General features: G+C 38.2%; 1 protein-coding gene across 8 annotated transcripts in view; it reads right to left on the reverse strand.

Moving 5' to 3' along the window:
* Positions 1–13,066, reverse strand: part of ANKRD26 (ankyrin repeat domain containing 26) — a 47,809-nt gene that overhangs the window by 25,658 nt on the left and 9,085 nt on the right. For 5 of the 8 annotated variants that reach the window (XR_011678665.1, XM_071423709.1, XM_071423707.1 and 2 more), the window contains 11 exons: positions 11,879–11,912; positions 11,727–11,799; positions 10,463–10,523; positions 9,095–10,110; positions 8,439–8,568; positions 6,864–6,925; positions 5,647–5,758; positions 4,115–4,143; positions 3,952–4,018; positions 3,823–3,867; positions 1,639–1,721 (listed from right to left, as the gene is read on the reverse strand). Coding sequence is in view for 7 of the 8 variants with exons in the window: in XM_071423709.1 (XP_071279810.1) it covers positions 1,639–1,721; positions 3,823–3,867; positions 3,952–4,018; positions 4,115–4,143; positions 5,647–5,758; positions 6,864–6,925; positions 8,439–8,568; positions 9,095–10,110; positions 10,463–10,523; positions 11,727–11,799; positions 11,879–11,912 (1,712 nt within the window). In the remaining variant the exon portion in view is untranslated. The remainder of the gene's footprint in view (positions 1–1,638; positions 1,722–3,822; positions 3,868–3,951; positions 4,019–4,114; positions 4,144–5,646; positions 5,759–6,863; positions 6,926–8,438; positions 8,569–9,094; positions 10,111–10,462; positions 10,524–11,726; positions 11,800–11,878; positions 11,913–13,066) is intronic. The other 3 variants (XM_071423710.1, XM_071423708.1, XM_071423713.1) reach the window with 2 other exon arrangements.

Raw genomic sequence — 13,066 nt, forward strand, 5'->3', positions numbered from 1 at the left:
AAGTAAACAGGTACAGACAAAAAGATTACCAAGAAAAAGGAAGTTAATCTAGGTAATTTCCATTGCAAACTTATCCTATCGTGTAACAGCAATAACAGCATCAAGATATTCTGAAAACAAATTTTATAACATAAATCAAGGGATACTAAATTAAAGGTTCATTGACTCACCTTTTTCTTAAAAATAAAGGACTTACTAGCTACTAGGACTTATTAGAGACAACAGCTTTTCTAGGAATGGAGTTGTCTAGACGAGGGTTACTTTCACCTTTAGGCCTGCTTGCTTTTTGTAACCAGTGGCCTTTGTTAGAAAGCAATTTATTTTTTCATGTTTTATTGCTTTAATACCATTTTTCTTTGGAACTGCCCATATTTCCTCACCTTCCTTCCTCCATACTGTCTGGCATTTTACAATCCCCTGCCAGCTAAGCTATGCAGTCTTAATGAACACGACAACCTTTTTATTGTCCACAACATGGACAACTGGGCCTATTTCTTCACCCAAGGTACAGGAATGTTAAATTTCATTCCAAGATCCAAAGAAAAGCATTTATGAGGGAAACCTGTCCATTCCTTCCCTCATCCCAAAAGTCAGGAACCCAAACTTACGTGAAAACCATACCATGGCTCAGCTCACTCAATGCCCCTCAGACTCCCCCTGTCCCTGACCCCACACCCTGCTCCTCACAGGCTCCTTTCCCCATTGCTTCCTAGTGCCTTCCATACAGGCCTGCAGCCTCAGTCCCAAGGGGCTAAAACCATTCACCTCCTCTCTCTCATTAGCCAAGCCCTTCTCTCTGCCAAATTCCTGCTTTCAGGACAGGGAAGGAGCACCTCAGCCAGCTCCCATCTGTCTCAGCCTCACCATCCCCAAGTTCACTGTCCACCCACCGCCACTTCCAGTAGGCCGAAGTTCCATGCTCTGTGTGTCAATATTAAGCATGGTCCTTTCTCACCATACCTGGGTGTGGGGTAGAAGGGATTTGCTCCACTGTAGCTTCAGGTGCTACAGAAGACTCCAGACCCCTCTATCCAGCCCTGTCCCTCTCCTGTTGTAGGCCCAACACAAACAGGATGTCTGCCTTATTCCTGTCTAAAACACCCTCTGAAAAAAACCTTTTCGAACACTTACTAACATGGTCAAAAAGCACATATTCTGCAGGGACAGGGAAAGCACTGAGGTCACAAAATTTAACTTTTTTTTTGTTTCTTCTTCTGTTACAAAGTGGAAAGCCAGGCATACTTAATCAAATAGATCAGCATACTTATAGACAAATTTCCTTCTTTACTTGAATGTGCATGTTGCATAGGGAAACAAAAGAATTTGACTGCACTGTTTCTCAGCACTGTGAAAAAGGAAGAACACTGAACAAAGTCTAAGCAAACCAGCTGGAAACAAATTAGTATAACAGCAAGTATCCAATATAACACTAAGGATTTTTCCCCATTGTAAGAAGACTGTATTCCATTTTACTTCAGGCTGTTATACAACCTTTATCTACAGAATTCTCAAGAATTACTCATTGACTGGTAAGTTTCCTTCACTTTACACGTATATAACATATAATTCTTTGCTTTACAGTGTATAATACAATTTACTGTTTCAGCCTCCTAATTCAAAACCTTTGGTGTTACATACCCACACTCCATAGTTTTCAATGGCATCCTTATCTTCTTTTTCAGCTGCTGATGACATATGAAAAGTAGGTCCTGAGTACTCACCTACAATGAGAAAACTATATTTTGATAACCAGCATGACCTAATACTACTTACATTTAGAGTGCATCTTGAATCATATTTGTGAGAAAAATCTTAACACAAAATAATGCATTGCCTCTAATTTGTGAGCTCTTAGAGACAAAAATTACCCAAAAACAGATTGAAGATTTATCTGTGTACATTGCTTTCTTACAGGGCATTTAAAGGAAATTTGCTGAAAATTGCTGCAAGTGGTGACAAATTAACCAATCCTGTTTCTTAAAGGTGCATTGTCTTGATCTTTCTCTTTGAAACACTGTAAGCCATACAGTAAATAGTTACATGGTTCCAGCAGCTGTAATTCCCCTATATGTATATGTGCAGTACACAAAAAATCATGAAAAAATCACAGCTTTGCAATATTTTAAGACCCCAGCTTTACTTTGTCCATGAAAGAAATGTGTTGCTAGATATGGATCTGGACTGAGTATTTCAAACTGCTATCTTATCTGTTGCAGAATGGAAAACTGAAAGACAGACTTGTGTAATGCTGAGAAACAATCCATGATCTCAACACTTTGCTTATACTGTTGAAAACGGACTCCACTCTTCCCCCTCTCAGAATTTCTATATAATATGGGCAGGTCACAAACTTCTCAGAGGTATTCACCCAGTCTGGCAGCCTACCCTGAATCTCTGTTACACCAGAGAACTGCACTCCAGATAATCCCAGACACAATCTAGAAGCAGCACCTCACTGTCATTGTTCTTGTGGAAGACATATTGTACACTTTCAAGTGACAAGCTTCCAGAAAGAAATTAATCTTAGCAACTCAAGTGGGGAATCTAAAAACAAGAGATAGAGGCTTTTCACCCTTATCACTCTGCACCTCCTCTCTTGCTCCATAATGCCATGGATTCTACACAATAGCATTTCTATATACAAAGTTTCACTGCTAAAGAGGGACACAATATCCTTCCTACAAAAAAATGAGCCAGACTGAGAAAAATACATAGGTATCCTCATAAAAATACAAAAGGGCACAACCTCACTTCTTGGCATTTTCTGCTTTAGGTGAATACTTTTGCAAGCCTTCATTCCTTGAAGGGTTCTTAACATTTGATACAAGAGTCACAACTTAATGTCTGAACTCCTCAGTCAATCAAAGGTCTCCAGAGGTCCATTCTGACCCAAGTTACACAGTGTGAAGTAACAACCTTTTCCTCCCACCTCACTGCTGGGTAAAATTTGAGATTTTTTTGTAGATTTGATTGTTGGGTATTTCAGTACAAGGCATTACACAACAGTCATTAGTGGATTGACAGCACTTATTTCACAGGGTTGCTATGATGATCTCTTGATAACTGATGCAGTTCAGATAGTCTGATAAATACTAAAGACAATAATAACAGCAATAATTAGGGATTATCTAAAGATAACATTCTACAAGGAACACAGGCATTTTTCCCTTTTCCTTGTTTTTCAGCAAGAGGTGCTTTAGACTTCACTCATGCTTATTAGATATCCCAATACCAAGCTGTTTGCTGGTACAGATGAAGGCTCCAGCCAGCAGTAAAACCAGACAGATGTGCTGGTGGTCAAGGAACATCCGTAGGTAGCACCACAGAAATTACTGCAGAGGGTATCCTAAGTTATCACTATCAAGACTGCTGTAATCAAAAGCAACTCTAACTCCCATTTAGTCTTGCCCATCAGAGGAGTTTTCAACAGCAGCTATGTTGAGTTTGAAGTCTCAGTCTTCAAGTAAGATTTTAGGATCTTTGGAGCCCATAAGATCTGTTTCACATAGTGTTTAACCAATCTTGAAATTTCTGTGTAACTGGCAGAGAACAAGGGAAAAGGCAGGAAAGACACAAGGCATCAATGCTCCTCCACCTTCAGGACTGCCTGAAAAGGGGAGATGACAACATGTATGCTGGAGGAAGCCAACATCATGGAAGGGTAGACTGTAGGAGGGAGCAAACATGTACAGGTGCATATTCCAGTAGTCCTTCTGCTTCCAGAACACCTTGTTAGAATGATTAATTTAAAATTAAGAAAAGATTTGCGATTACAATGTGTCTGTCCATGAAAGAACATGACAAAGGGACGGTCATGAATACCTTCAATATCCTCAACATCTTCTAAATCAAATTCCTGCAATAGATCTGCAAAAGATAAAACAGATGCCTTATTAAATACTCCTAAAAGATTATGAAGCTAAATCCAGAACTACTTAAGGCAAATATTACCTGATTTCTGCTGCCTATTTTCAGGAGAAGTTTTGTTCATTTCCAAAGAAGAAGTGGGAGTCTTCAGCTATGAAAGAGAATTCAATGTTAAAACATCAAATTCAAAGTAACTACTATTTAATGAGCAGAATAAGTAGTCAGTCTAACATGAACAAATACTTACCTGTGAATTGTTGGGTTTCTCCAAAAAGCCTGGAAGTGAAAAATATTTTGGGAAATGTTATTTTTTTAAATTGTGGGTACATGTTACTCCATTCAACATCAGTAGTTTCTACAACTAAGTATTAGTCACAAGCATTATTTCATCAAGAGTACAATACTGAACATTCCATTTACCTCATCATGCAGCATGTGTCTTAGTATACAAGAAAAGAACAATGCATACTTCCTATCATACACCTTGGATTTAAAAAATGATTATCACATAACTAGGACAATATAGGTGAAGCAGTAAGGTCATGCTTGTTAACAGAACAAGATTAAAATATTTAGTCCTTTTGAGGAGCTGAATCCTGCTTTCTAAAAGGATTATTTCAAAAGCCAAAGCTGTCTGTTGCAATAAATGATCATCAAACAGTACTATGACTGTGATTATTCTACAAGTGCTTAATATTGAGGAGCATTTTCTTTTCCATTGATGGGAGTAAAAAAGCATGGGTGCAGACAGAGAAACCTCATACATATCTAACAAGGTAAAATCAAGGCAGTTTTCATCAGATTGTTGTGGTTTAGCTTGCAGATGAACAACAGAAACAAATGTTGTCTGATTTTAATCTACATTTATAGTATAGTTCCAAATATTTTTTAAAATTTTGTTCAATATTAAATAATTTCCAAACCCACACAATCCCATCTATACTTCTCAAATCCTCTGCTTAAGTCATGTTATGGTTTGAGTCCTCTCACTAAAGAAGTATATGAAAGGATACTTAGAATTATTAAGAATGGCTCCATGGCAAGAATTTTTTATTTAAATAAAATTGTTTATACTTTATATTTTAAAAAATCCAAACCAGCATTAAAAAACAAACAGTATTCAATTTCAGTAAACCTGGTGGTTCAGCAGTGTGGAAAGACCTTAGAAAGATTACCATAACCACCTTTCACCATCTTTTCACACTGATCCTAAACCTGTCTTAGTAGAATTCTTGTCTAAGCAGAATTCCGTGACAAATAGTTAACAACTACATTTGAAACTCCTGGAAACTTGTAAAGTTTTGCTCAAGACACTCAAGAGACAGTGTCATGAACTCCAGGCAGAAATCCTCAGCAAAAATCCCTGTACTTATAGTCCTACTTTAGCTCCTAGGCAAAGCAAAACATAAAGTTATCAAAATGCTATCAAAGGTTAAGCTAGGGGCAACAAAAATGCTAAGCCAGATCACAGCTGTCTTCTGCTGCATTATCATCTAAGAATGGTCAGTCCTAATAGACATACACTGCCATCACTATGAAACAAGAACCTAAATCAAAAAAACTAGATACTCACTGGAAGAACACAAATAATGCAAAGAATTTCCTTTACAAACTGGCCAGCAAGTGCTGTGATTACTGGCATTAGTTAACAAACAATAAGAACTTCATTGGTATGGTTTGCACTCACACTGTGACAGCATTTCTAAGACAGACACTGATAAAAATTTACTTTAAGCTTATAAATGCTTACAGACAAACATTAGCCCACCAGGAAGTTACCATTGTCACTTTCCTCTGAAACAAACTGGGAGCATGTTCCATGTCTCTCTGCAGCTGGGAGCAGCACACCACATGGTATCTTATTTGGCATTTCAGAATCTGCCTGTGTAACCTAAAACACACGAATGAAAATTAGTACAAATGCATTTTCAACTCATTTCTATATAAAAAGTTCCCGCTAAACCAATTTGTGTAGTACGGTATCTAAGTATATTCTAGATACAAAAATGTTTTTTAAGGCCCTTGGCAAGAATCCATCAAAACACAGTATATTGGAAAATCACAGCAATTGTGTTTGTTTTCAGATCTTAAGCAAAAACTTCATGCCACTATTGTGCCACGCTGACAACAGACCTTGACAGACTGGATAACCACAAACAAGAATTAACATGGTAACTCAAGATACAGGTTGTGAACCAACAGCTACATGTCTGCAGTGGTCCAGCATTAGTACTGAAATTGTATATGACATTCAAGCTGGTACTGACATTCCCTGCAGTAGGGAATGAACACAGTGCTGCTCTCAATTGCAAGAGCCATTTGGACTGAACAAAGATTAGCAAGGCAGAGCTTAAAATTACCTTGAAACTAACAATGTTTGAGCCTTGTATTTTTAAGAAGGGGATGGGAAGAGTTCTTTTTTCTCAAAAGAAGAACCAGAGGGACTTAGCTACAGACCTTGCTGATTGCCATGGACAGAAAAAATGAAAAAGGCAAACAGGGCCAGCATGTGCAGTGCACCTCTTTTGAACATGATTGTCAAGAGGGCCAGAGTAACCTACAAAAGGTGGAGAGGATCTGTTCATAAGCAGCAAGCCATCTAGCTTGTAGAGCCCAAGGGCAACAGCTAACCAGGTCAGCAGACTGGGGCTGCATGGTGAAAATGCAACAATCCTGACAGCCTCTGTGAAAAGGTCAGAGTATTTTAAGCAGCAAGGAACTTCACTGTTTCAGGACTATACCAGAAACCAAACTCAGCCAGTTGCTGTGACCCAAGCCATTAGCTCACCCTAACTTCATCCCAATCCTAACTGAGCAGCTGGCCTAGAGCATAATTATTTCAAGGGCCCCCAGTTAAAAACATACAGCAAAAGGAAGGAAGGAGGAAATAAGCCTTATCAACAGTAGTGTCCAAATGAAAAGGAAGCTCTCAAATGATTCTGGATCTTTCTTCTACTTCCTGCAGTGGAAACCCTTGTGTCCTTCACAAAGAGTACCTCGGAATCCCAGGGAGATTCAGCATCTTCCTCTTGCTCTGCTCCCACTGTTGGAAGGTCACCTACAAATAAGGTAAGAAGTGAGACGCTTGAGTGTTTGTACATCCAAAGGTGCAGGTTCCATTGATGAGGACAAACTACAAAGCAAGTTTTATTCAAGTGCTTCTTCCCACCCAGACACATCATGTTATCTCCTTTACACTTCCAGTTTCTTTTGCTTCCTTTCTATCAGAAGATAGCTATGCACAACAGCTAACAAAGCTACAGGCAATATCCAACATACTTAGGTAACATTCAGGAAGATACTTCAGTATCCTGCAGTTCTGCTGTATATAGAGGTCTCCAGCCCATAGCTCCAAAACTTGGCATTTGCTATCACTTTCCATTGTACAGGGGATACCACAGAAACACTATCCAAAACCTCCTCACACTAACATGCACAAAGTCACCAAGAAACAATCCTCCCTTTGTTGTGCTACTAGGAAAGATCTTCCCTGACAAAGTTGTTACCCGGCCCCTTCCCAGAAGCCAGACACCTAAGCATTGCCATTTAAAAATAGAAGCTCACACCTCAAACACTTAAACCAAACACACAAAAGCCATTTCTGTCTTGGGGAGGGTGGAATTAAAATTCAAACCTCTTCCCTACAATTTTAAGAGTCAGTCTCAGGGGGTTACTAGCCAGATTTTACTATCGTATTTCTATTTTAAGCTACTCCATTAGGAAAAATTGATTCCGGATTCAATTGTGTGGACACATACACATAAAGAAGGGGCAAGGACCTGCATGCCTGTGAGGGCACCCACTCCAGAAGAGGCAACTGCTGGTTCCAATCTGAACTCTGACTACTTACACTGTGCCAGATACATACATACAGTAAAACACATATAGGTGGATGAGCAGGTATAGGCACAACACTACAGCAGGTTCTGCCAGTGCCCCCTGTGCAGCATCTGAGCAGCAGCTACACATACTCTAGTAACACCTCTGGAGACAGACAATGGAAATGGTGCTTTGTCTTCCTACTGTCAGACCTCAGGTAAGTACCAAAGTGCTCTACTCTGACTAGGCTGGTAATGTTTTCAAGCACACACATGTGGTGCTGGAGAGACCTTCTACATTTTAAAACTGGACAAGGTGAGGCACTGAACAGCTTTCTCTCAGCTTGACTCAAATCCTTCCCTGGCTTCAGCCAAGAGCAATTACAGCCATTCACTGTGACAGTACTCGTGATAAAAAGGAATACTGTTGTCACTCAAGACCCTCTAGTCCTCCTTCTCTTTGTTATCTGTGCATTTTGTTCACATCACTTCAGGAAGAACATAGCAACAAATCAAGAATGGCACCTGCTTCATATTGCATTGCTTCACACCCAATGCTACAATTTCAGTTCTTTAAGAATGAATGAAAAGCAACACAATCTGCTTTCCTTCTCTGCCAATGCCCACTGGGACTCACAGGAAAGAGAAAATTTTGCTACCATAGGAGACAATCACCATTTTAGCTCATTTTCAATGCACTAATATTTGTAGAGGAAGAACTTGGGTCAGGATTTACAAAGTCATTTCTCTCACCAGAGTTGTCCTTTGAAGCTTTGTGGACTTCGTGCCTATCATTACAAACAGAATTTTTCACATCCTCAGCAACTGTAATTTGTAGCTTTTTGCCAGCACCCTCCTTCTCTTCATGTTCAGATGATTCTTCCTAAAAGAGACCAATGAAAACAGCTGAAAAGAACAGTAACACACATTATCTTTGCTGTTCCTCCATAAGCAATTCCTCATGTCAGTCTAACTCCAGCTTCATTTAAGTTCCAACATTCCAGAGCATATTTCTTTTTTTCCTCTACTTTGCCTCATGGAAAATCATTCGTTTCCTGCTCTTGATCTTATACAAAATTCTTTTTGTTTCCTCACTTTCAGCTATCATAACATGAATTTCCCTAAATGGTAGTAAAACTTCACAGATAAAAGCTGTAACATAGAACTTAGAAAAATCTAACCGATTCCAGAGTCTGCTGCCTATTCTTTTTCCATACTATAATGTATTACCATAGCATAGCAAAGAAACTGTTTTGACTCCAAGTAAGACACTAACATCAAAAATGGATGATCAAAAGATGGATATATGTGAAAAATAAGTATTAAGAGAAATCTGGTTTAGTATGTGTTTCTTACTTATCTGACCCTTAGAAAACACCCTTGTGATTGAATCATCCTTATATACTTACTTCGCTGCTTGAATGAAATGCTGCTCTCAAATTTTCTTCTTTCTTATTTAAGTGCAAAATTTCACCTTCTTTTTTCAGTGGTTTATAGACTTGATCATCTACTCCTTCATATTCCTCTTCTTCAGTATCTTCACCATCCACATGTTCAAGTGTGACAGACATTGGTCTTTCCCTTTCAGGTCCCAGGGGTTTTTCTGCTAACCAAGAATTATTGTCACTTTCAAAGCCATCACTGAAGTTTGGCCTTTTCTCCCTAACAGCACAACTATCTAAGAGAGGCTGAGGTATCTCTTTTTTCCAGTCTGTCCCTTCAGAATTTGGAAAACAGGAGTCAGCGTTTCTGTGAAATTTTTCCTCAATCATGCTTTTTCTGGTCCAGCTTTCTTGCCTATCTTGCAGATTATTTAGATTTTGAAAGACAGCTTGTTTTGGTACTGACTTGCAAGATATTTCATTATTCATGATCTTTGGAGACACTGCTGTTGTATTTTCTTGAAACCTTTCACAAGACCCAGCTATGAAAGACACAGGAGTAACAACAGATTCCTCCAACTTTTCATCACGCTCTTTACTTATTTCATCATCATCACAGACATTTGCTGTTCCACATCGAGCATCCCCTTCATACTTGGCTTTACTGAAATACTCTAATTTCTGATGAATTTCCCCTTTAGGTTCTGTTTTCTCCTCTTCCAGTATTTCATTAGACTGAGTTCCTTCATCCTTCAACTCTTCCTCCTCCTTTTCATCTTCAGTAAAATCTTCATCATCGTCTTCCTCCTCCTCCTCCTCCTCTTCCTCCTCATAATCTTCATCACCATCTTCATTGTCATTTTCATCCTCTTCTTCTTCTTCCTCCTCCTCCAATTCTTCATCCAGGTTGCTTGCAGCTGAGACATCTTGATTAAACAATTCTTCACTGTCCCCTTTGTTCACATTTGCACCTGATGGGATTCTTTGTTTGAGACTTTTCTTTGGTGACTTAGGACTTTCAATTCTAGAACCACCACGATCATCTTAAAGTACAAAAAAAAAAAAAAAAAAAAAAGCATGTGAACAGAAAGAATTAGGTAAACAGTAATAGGGATGTTCTCAGATTAATATACAAGAGAGGAGCCATTTAGGAATGTCTAGAAATAGAGGGTTGGGCAGGATGGAGGATGAACTTGATGAAGAAAAGGGGCTTAAGAGGTGATTAATATCTTCATTTTAATGATTTATTTTATTCTGAATTGTAAACAGTGCAGTGTTTACAAAATGCTACTTTTCTTATTTACTATTAAAAAAAAACAAACTGACAAAAAAACCTACTTAGCAAGTCTATCTTATATATCAATGTATCATCCAACCTTTTGCAAATTAACTTACTGTTTTTCCTGAACTGCTGTGATGCATTCATTAACAGCGTCAGGTTTGGCTTCTGCAGCTTCTGTAAATAAAGATTTAAGATTTTTTTTAACAGTAACAACAACCAATCCTTTGTTCACATCAAATCTTGAACAGTAAATATAATCACTGTCCTTATGATAATGCTGGCTCCATCCTATACTTCTAACTACACAAACACTCCTCTCATATCCAATTCAGTAAGTATGTGCAGGCACCCTTCTGCAAATTGTTTCTAAAAATGTTTACGTGCATAACTATTCTAAAAATCCGTTTCTAATACGAGCAATACTTAAGTAAAATTCAATTATATTTAAAAGTGCATTTTCAGGATGCTTACTTGCAAATGTACACAAGGTAACTGTTAATATCCCCATACTTAATGCATAAATTTAGTCCCTGCAAGTACACTTAAAAAATACCCCTAAATCTCAAAATCATGGCAGAAAAATCTATCATTTCTATTTAAATCAGTACAAGAAAATAAAATCAAGTTAAAACTAAACATGCTTGCATCTCCAGCATTACAGAGTGGGTTGAGCTACCACACTCAGGTTCTACATTACAGCACAATGCCAATGCAACAGATGATGCTCCAGACATCACTCAGAAGTTCATAATTCTACAGATCATTAGTAAAAACAGCAGACATAAGAGCTTGTAACTAACAAAAAGAGTACTACCCAAGTATTAAAAAAAATGAGGAAAAACATGCAGTGTGAGATCACATGCAAGTACTGAATGTCATCTTATAGAAGAAAATAGATGACCCATTTGAGTAACTCATCTGCTCACTGAGTACTCTTGAGGAACCTGCTGAGGAAAGGAGAACTGGGTGATGAGGATTTTTACAGATCTTGATAAATAAATGTCCTTTATCACTTAGGAATCTATCCCCAAATTTACAGAAAACAATAACAATGATTGGACAAGAACAGGATAGGTTATAATAATAAATCACAATTTTTTGAAGTCTGCAAATCTGACTCACATGAACAAGAAAAAATATAAAACTATGTGGTTATCTTGTCACCTACTGCTTTTTGGCTTCAAATTACAAATCTACTGCATACTCTGTCACAGCTATAGGTCCTTTAGGAAAAACAGCAGAAGGAAGGCTGGCAGGCCAGAGATTGCGTTAAAGAGAAAATAATATTGGCTGGAGCTGCAGTTTCTTTCAGTTCCAAAGAATTTGCCTTCAAACCCCTTATTTTTACAGGATATTTTTCCTGTAAATGCACCATACCTTGGGGGTAAAATCAAGTTCCTCTTCCTCAGAGGTATGCCAACTGTCATCGCTCCCCTCTTTCTCAGAGCTTCTTTAAAAGCAAAGCAAAATGAGTACCGTGTCTCTCAAGTCATTCCTCAGGTTAAGTGTTATTATTTTTAAAGTCTCACCTTATTGAGTCTCCTTGGGAGAAGTCATCTATTGCTGTTCAAACATTAATCAATATGTTGAAATTAAATTTAGCATGCTAAAAATTAACCATTTAAAAATTAAATATTTTACATGGACAACTCTGCACATCATAATAGAACGATGCTTTGGGTAGTAAATTCAGTACAAGGTGGCATAAATGACTGCATTTCCAAAACAAAATTGCATCTTCAAACAACACTGAATTTTAAAAAAATAAAAAAGGAAATAAAAAGACCAGAGCTATATCTCTTTTGGAGTCTTATACCTAGAAGTTTAAAAAGCATAGAAACACCCCTAAACTTAAAAAAAAAAAAAAAAGTATAACATTAATATCCTACATTAGTAAACAATTAACAAAATGGTGGTGGTTTAGCAAGACATTAAGACTTCCAAAGTACTCATCTTACCCACAAGTACACATCACATGCAGAGATTTATTATTTTATGCAGCATTATGTATAACATTATGATAACATTACACTATCTGCTGCTCTACCCAGATACAGATTGTTTTGCAAAGGTAACGAAAATCAAAAAGCATAATCAAGCTCTAAAGCTCAAGTAGAAGAATCACCAACACTTCTGTACACTGCATCAAAAAGGGAATTCAGCAGACACACACAAGTGGCAAACCCAGGGCATTCTATAGGACACTCCAAGCTTTTATCAGTGTTACAAACACGACTTGCATGTAGGATAATTGGATAAATCAGGTCAGTAGGAACCTCAGGAAGTCTCTTAGCCAGCCTTCTCAAAGCAGGCTCAGTTATGAGGTCAGAGAAGGCTGTTCAGGGCTTTATCCAGTCTGGTCTTAAACACTTCCAAGGAGGGAGACTGTACAGCCTCTCTGTTTTACTGTTCCTACATCCAATTTGAAACTATTTTGTTGCCATATATGCCTCTTATATCTCTGCCTCCTGGCAAAGTACCACTGGGTTACCAGTGTTACCTGGCTTTGTCTTCTCACATATACTGGAAGCTGCTGCTAGGTCCCCTGCAAATTCACTTCTCTAGGCTGAAAAATTCCAGTTTCTGCAGCCTCTCCTCAAAGGGCAAATACTCCTGTCCCTGATGAATCTGATGGCTTTCCACTAAGCTTGCTCAATTTTGAAAGACAAATCTCTTGAACTGGAGGCTCAAATTACACCCAGAGCACTGGACATAAT

This window comes from Agelaius tricolor, unplaced genomic scaffold, assembly GCF_023055355.1.
Source record: "Agelaius tricolor isolate 1412-34295 unplaced genomic scaffold, bAgeTri1.0.p SCAF_3, whole genome shotgun sequence".
Lineage (NCBI taxonomy): Eukaryota > Metazoa > Chordata > Aves > Passeriformes > Icteridae > Agelaius > Agelaius tricolor.